Source organism: Ovis aries, chromosome 14 (genome assembly GCF_016772045.2).
Source record: "Ovis aries strain OAR_USU_Benz2616 breed Rambouillet chromosome 14, ARS-UI_Ramb_v3.0, whole genome shotgun sequence".
NCBI classification, from domain to species: Eukaryota; Metazoa; Chordata; class Mammalia; order Artiodactyla; family Bovidae; genus Ovis; species Ovis aries.
The window spans coordinates 48,143,256-48,150,008 of record NC_056067.1 but is presented as its reverse complement, the minus strand read 5'-3'; the positions used below and the strand labels follow the sequence as shown (position 1 = coordinate 48,150,008).

General features: G+C 49.6%; 1 protein-coding gene across 1 annotated transcript; it reads left to right on the top strand.

Annotated features, from left to right (window-relative positions):
• LOC114117894 (F-box only protein 27-like) lies at positions 1–6,429 on the top strand. Its single transcript, XM_027977928.2, has 5 exons — positions 1–19; positions 1,262–1,727; positions 2,023–2,118; positions 5,476–5,605; positions 6,286–6,429. Exons 1-5 carry the CDS (start codon positions 1–3, stop codon positions 6,427–6,429), a joined length of 855 nt encoding a protein of 284 aa, XP_027833729.2.
• Positions 6,430–6,753: the final 324 nt, after the last annotated feature.

Sequence of the window (6,753 nt, the reverse complement as noted above, 5' to 3'; positions counted from 1 at the left end):
ATGTCTCTTCTGCTAGAAGGTGAGTTCCCTGTCCATTTTACCAGCTGATTTGAAAAGCATGGGTAGCTTTTATTGATTTATTTATTTTTGGACGAAGTTGGTATAGAGGTTAAAAGCAAGAATTCTAGTGCCACCCTGGCTAGGTTCAAATGTTAGCTCTGTCACCTACTATCTATGTGACCTTGGGCAGGTCACTTGGCCTATTTTCTTATCTTTGAAGTAGAGACATACCCACACCTACCCCAGGTTGCTAACCTGACTGGTAGTGAAAGGGTCCATGAATGCTGGCTGGATTATTCCTGGTTACAGCATTCATTTAGGAAATCAAATAGAAACGTATTTGATGCCTACTGGAGCCTGTTTTATCTCTTGTTAGTGGTGCTGGGGACTCCTCTGGCAGTCCAGTAGGTAAGACTCCACGCTTCCACTGCAGAGGGTGTGGGTTCCATCCCTGGTCAGGGAACTAAGATCCCACATGCTACCTGATGTGGCCAAAAATTGGAAAAAAGATAATGATGCCAGGCCCTTAATTGTTCTAGAAGCTAAGGGATATGAGGCCTCCCGCCCAGATGCCTGGCTGAATAACAGCAGCTGTTCAGCACCAAGGGCCTTACAGCCTGGTGAGGGATGCTCCAAAGGACCAGTGGTGGGGATGACAGACAGACTCTGGGTCCCGGCATCTCCTGCTCCTCCTTCCACTGTGGCTTCTGCGATTTGGTCCCTTAATCACCCTGCAGGTTTGAACTGAGTCTGAAGGAAGGGAAGTTTGGAGAACAGGGCCTGGAGACAGGGCTGGGAGGGCATGGCAAGCAAGCCTGGGAGGAAGAGACAGGGAGAAGGGAGAGGAAGGCAGAAATGGCTGGTCATTGGTAGAATGGAGCCAGGGCGGGGTGGAGGGGAGGTGTGGGAGGGGAGGAGGGGTTGGGCGGGGGTCTGATATTGGATATTAAGGGAGGGGCGGGCGAATATAAAGGGCTGAGGTGGCGATGGGAACAAAGGAGGCAAGGTGAAGGCCCACTGGTGAGGAGCACTGGCTGAGATGCAGGGTGAGACTCGGGGCACAGAGCGGGGTTGGCTGCAGGCGCTGGGATGCGCGGGGCGGAAAGCAACTGCGGTGGTCGGCTGGCAAGGACGGGCTGGGAGTCTGGGGACTTGAAGGGGCGGCTGCTCGGGTGTGAGGGCGACAGCCTTTGGGTGCGGGAGGCAGGGATGTGGCCTGCGGAGGCTCCAAGTCCCTGATGTCTGGACCCTGGCTCTCCAGCAGCCGCAGCCGCAGCCGCAGCCGCAGCCGCAGCCGCAGGGCCTGGCGAGGAGACCACGGGGGCCTCAGCCTCCCAGAGCCTGCCCGCCTGTGTTCCCGCTTCCGACCCCGAATCCGAGGAGGCTCCCGGCTTAAGCCAACTGCCCATCGAGATGCTCCTGAAAGTGCTGACCTACCTTCCCACAAGCGTACTGCTCGGGCAATGCCGCCACGTGTGCCGGTACTGGCGCTACCTGGTGGACACCCGGGCCGTGTGGCTGAGCGTCTTACCCTACAGCCACGCTAAGCTGTGGCCCGTCTTCCGATCCTGCCTCCCCCGAGACGACGACGACGACCCCAGGCCCTGCCTCCTAGGCCGCTTCTGCGAGCGTAGACCCTTAGGACGCAATCTCTACCCGAACCCCCACGGCATAGGTGGGGAGCCCACGAAAAGAGGTCTCAAGGGTGCCCATGGGATGGTTTGGAGGTGCGGGGCAGAGACGAGAGGCTCCAGGAAACCCCTGGGACTTACCCACGGGCTGGCAGGCAGGCCAGGAACTTGGGCACAAACATTTTTTCATTTAACAGGTGCTTTCCTGCCTTGGAGGACAGTCAACTGTAGAAGCTGGAGAAAGGAGGAAAACTGGAAGGCAGACCGCAGACTAGTTCCCTGGGACTCTTTCCAGCCTTGCTACAGGTGGTCCTCCCTCTTCCCCAAGGACTGGGGTGGGCGGTGCTGAGTTCTTGCCTGGTTCTCACTAACCCTTTCCCCTTTCTCCCAGGTGGTGTTACAAAAAGCAAGTGTTGGACCTGGAGGAGGAGGGTCTGTGGCCGGAACTCCTGGATAGTGGAAAGATTGAGATTTGTGTCTCTGCCCGGTGAGTGTGATGGCAAAAACAGCTTTAAAAACAGGGCTGACCTTGGCATGGGTGACAAGGTGTGTAGACCTCCCAACAACCCCTTAGATTAAGCAGGAAGGGAAATGACTTCACCACCATCAGAGCTTTACTACTTAGCTTTATCCACTCCCTGAACCCTCTCCTGACCCCCAAACAGACCTGGATGGGAAGATGCCAGGTTGAATCCTGTGCCAAGGACTTGGTTTAGGAGGAGGCAAGATAGAGCTGGCTAAGAGGTCAGATTCTGGAGTCAGACTTCCCACACTCAAACCCTGGCTTCCCGGCTTTGTGGCCTTGGGCAAGTCACAGTGTGCCTACGTTTCCCTGTCTTCATAAGTCAGGGTTCTATGTCAGCCACAGAGCTAGTACTTTGAAGTGTGACCTGTTTCAGCAGCCTTCATGATCCTTGATCCTGTGGGAAAGTGTGTTTTGAAACCTCGAATTGAGAAGTTCAGAGAGGTGAGGTCACTTGTTCAGGTGGCACAGCTGGGGCTTGGCGGGACCTGGCATTGGGCTCATACTTGTCTGACTCCGGAGCTTGTGCTCTGTGTGATGGTCTTGAAACCAGGATGCTCCATGAAGACCTTCCATGGGATACCTCACTCGGATTATTTTAAGGGAAGCAAGTTCCAAATCCTCTACCATTTTATGTACCCTCTTCTCAAATTACTCAGCTACAGATTACATCTATGATGGGGACATTGTATGATTATGCTTTCCCAACTTCCTGTCTCTCGGCCCTTCAGTTTTATAGAAAAAGTCATTCACTAAGGTGTACGGTCCCTAGATGTAAAGGCCTCTGGGGAAACAGGCAAAGTGAGATGGAAATTTGAAAATTTGGTCTTACCGCATTCACTTTCAGTCAAAACACCATAAACTTCCTCTCTCTGAAAACACATCTCTTTTAGAAATATATTTACAATAAAATTCTTCGACTTCATAATTTGTGCTAGTGGTAAAGAATCCACCTGCCAATGCAGGAGACCCAAGAGACGTGGGTTCAATCCCTGGGTTGGGAAGATCCCTTGGAATAGGAAGTTGCACGCCCACTCCAGCATTCTTGCCTGAGAAATTCCATGGGCAGAAGAGCCTGGTGGGCTACTTTCCATGGGGGTCACAAAATGTCACACAGCTGAGTGAGTACACACACTTAGCCGATTAACAATGTTCTAATAGTTTCAGGAGAACAGCAAAGGGACTCAGCTATACAGATACATATATCCATTCTCCCCCAGACTTCCCTCCCATCCAGGCTGCCACATAACATTGAACAGAGTTCCATGTGCTAGACAGTAGGTCCTTATTGGGATCCATTTTAAATATAGCTGTGTGTACATGTCCATCCCAAACTCCCTAGCTATCCCTTCCCTCCATCCTTCCCCACCCCCCAGCAACCATCAGTTTGTTCTCCAAGTCTGTGACTGTTTTGTAAGTTCGTCTGCATCGTTTTCTTTTTAGATTCCACATATAAGGGATGACATAGGATATTTCTCCTTCACTCATATGACAAACTCTAGGTTCATCCATGACAAATGATATTTCATCTTTTCAATGGCCGAGTAATATTTCATTGTATATAGGGGTTTTTATCAATGTTTAATATCAGCCTCCAAATCAACTGATACTGCACGAGGCATCCTTAGTCATATTGCTGGTTTTCCTGGAGTGGCTAGCCCCTGTTATAGTCTATCTGTGTGGTTGTGGCTAGCCTCCACCAAATCATATTGGCAGGCTTATCCCAGGCAGAGATACTCCTATCAGACATAAAATTGCAAGGATCCAGAGATTATCTCAGGGTCAGACGGCAATGAACATAGCTTTGAACCAGGCAAATTCCTTTCTACACAATATCTTTTCTGGAATCCATGTGATTCCAGTTTGCAGCAATATCTGGCAGCCACTTGCAGGTAACAGTTCAGCCAAAAAGAAAAAAGTTTAGCACTTAGGAAATTTTAAATTTCTGCTTATATTCTTTGTGTGCATGTTGTTGGCACAGAGCAGTAGGAAAGGTAAATCACATGAACATAATCATATATTATTACTATATAAGGATAAAATCTGGAAGAAGTAGTGTGTACATTTACACCTAAGAAGTGATATGATACCTCTGTGAAGGAAGTTACTACTTTGTGTGTATATATATGTCTGTCTGTCTGTATGTATGTATATATATACATATCTCAAATTAATCTCATTTTTACATTTGTATTTTTGACACCAAAAATGTACATAGCTTGTGTGTGCAAGTCAATGAATTATTACAAAGTGAACATATTCACTTAAATCAAGAACAGAAGGTTAAAAGAAAAAAACAGAATGTTGCCAGCAAACACCACCCTCAGCATCCCTCATGCCCCATTCCCATCACTTCCAATCCAGCGGTAGTGCCATCTTGAATTCTGTTTCCACAGGTCACTTTTGTCCGTTTTGGTGCTATGTATACATATGGAGTTATACCGTATATAGTGTGTAGCTGGCTTCTTTCAACCACATGTTTGTAAATTCACCCATAACCGTGTGTAGCTGCAGTCTCCTTTCATGGCTTCATAATTCATTGTGTGAATATACCACGTGTGCATAGGTGCTCAAGCGTCTGAGCTGTGTCTTTGCGACCCCATGGACTGTAGCCCGCCAGGCTCCCCTGTCCATGGGATTTCCCAGGCAAGAATACTGGAGTGGGTTGCCATTTCCTACTCCAAGGATATCTTCCCAACCCAGGGTTCCTTACCACTACAGCCACCTGGGAAGTGCAATAATTAATTCTCTTCTCCAGTGGCTCCTAGTAAGGAGAAACTCCTAAATGGAGGTGCCAGGGTTTGAACCAGGGACCTTGTGCAACCCAAACACGTGCTCTACGACCAAGCTACACCCCCACTCAATCTATCCATTTACCAGGAGTGGACAATGGGTATTGTATCTTTGAATGTTACTTGATGTCGCATTTCCAATTTACTTAGATTCCCTTGGATCCCTCTAAGTGACTAAGAAAATTGTATCTTAAACATCACCATTGAATACATTGGAAATGACATCTTTTGCCACCAGCAAAACATAGAAAGAAAGAATATGGTAGGAGGTATCTTGAAGAGCATGGCTCTAGGTCATTACTTCTGAAATGAATGTGCATGTAGACCGCTGGAGAGGGTGTTTAGGGCAGATGGATTCCTTGGGGAAGCAGAGGGGCCAAGCTCCCACGTGACCCTGCTGCTGCTAGTCCCGGGGACCACAGCGCCATTTTGGATTTTTAGACTTGGGAAGGCCATTCAGGTAGAGGAGGCAGATGCCCAACGAGGTGGGGTGGCAAATTCAACCTTCAAGACTTCCCTTCTCCCACAGGTGGGCAGACCAAGAAGCCTCGGTCTGTCTGTATGAGCTGATTATCCAACTGCTAGATGCCAAGCAGGCCAAGCTACATCATTTCTCTCCTAGGCTAATCCATCAAGGTACAACCAGTATCCCTTTTAAGGTGAGTCTGACAGGGGCAAAGAGAAAGAATGGTATGGCCTATGATGATCTATTGCTAAAAAATAAATTTCCCCCAAATTTAGTGGTTTAATATCAACAGCACTCATTTGATCTCTTCTCATGATTTCTATAAGGAGGGCTCTGGTGAGTTTCTGACTCCAGTCTCTTATGAAGTTCCATTTCAGATACTGGCTGGAGCTAAAGGGCAGGGTGGGCTGTGAGTGTGTATACTCCAGCTGGTGGCTGGCCAGGCAGCTCTTAGTTTGTCTCAGAGCTTGGCCTTGGGCTCTCCCTGTTTGCTCTCGTTGGGGCTTCCTCACAGCATGGCGGCTTCGGGGCAGGCAGCTGCTTCCTGGCGGCTCAGGCTCCACCATGAGGCTGCTGGAGAAACCAGCAGAAGCTGCATTGCCTTTGTGACCCCCACCATGGAAGTCACTTGGTGAAAGTCACTCAGCATCACTCCCGCCACACTCTTGGTTACAATGAATCAACCCGCCCAGATTCAAGGGGGTGGGAATTAGGCTCCACCCCTGGATGGAGAGTGGCATGATTCTAGAAGGTCATGTAAATGGAAACATTGCCGCCATCTAGGGAAAATACCATCTGCCAGAAAGCCCTCAGCTCAGCTTTTGAGGGGAAGGCCATGGCACAGTGGGACTTAACCCCTTTTTCTGCCTACAGACCGACCACCTGTTCTGCAACCTCAAGAGGGGCGTCCGCTTTGTGTCTCTGGAACACTGGATTTGGGACATGGGGTTCCTGCCTGAGGACTATGGAATCATCGTGCCCAAGGCCAGTGTGATTGTACAGGTCCGCCAACTCTAGTAGAGGACTGTCCTTGTTAAACAACCTGAGCGTGCCTTCCAGCACCATTGGCTGGGCCACCTCAATAAGCAAGGGCTCGTAGTTCCTGGCATCCTGGGATCTCATGGGTCCAATCAAGGGTTCTACTGAGCCCTGTCTTTAAATTCTGTGAGAAGCTATGAGAACATTTTTACATCAGGTCTACTGGCTGCTGCTGCTCTAATGCAGCCCCTGTTCTCCAGAGTGGAGACACACAGGTGAACACGGGGAAACAGTGAGAGGGCTCCTCACCCTCCCCCCACACGCCAGGCCCCTCTGGTTCTGCCCCCGTACTCTCTGCCCTTC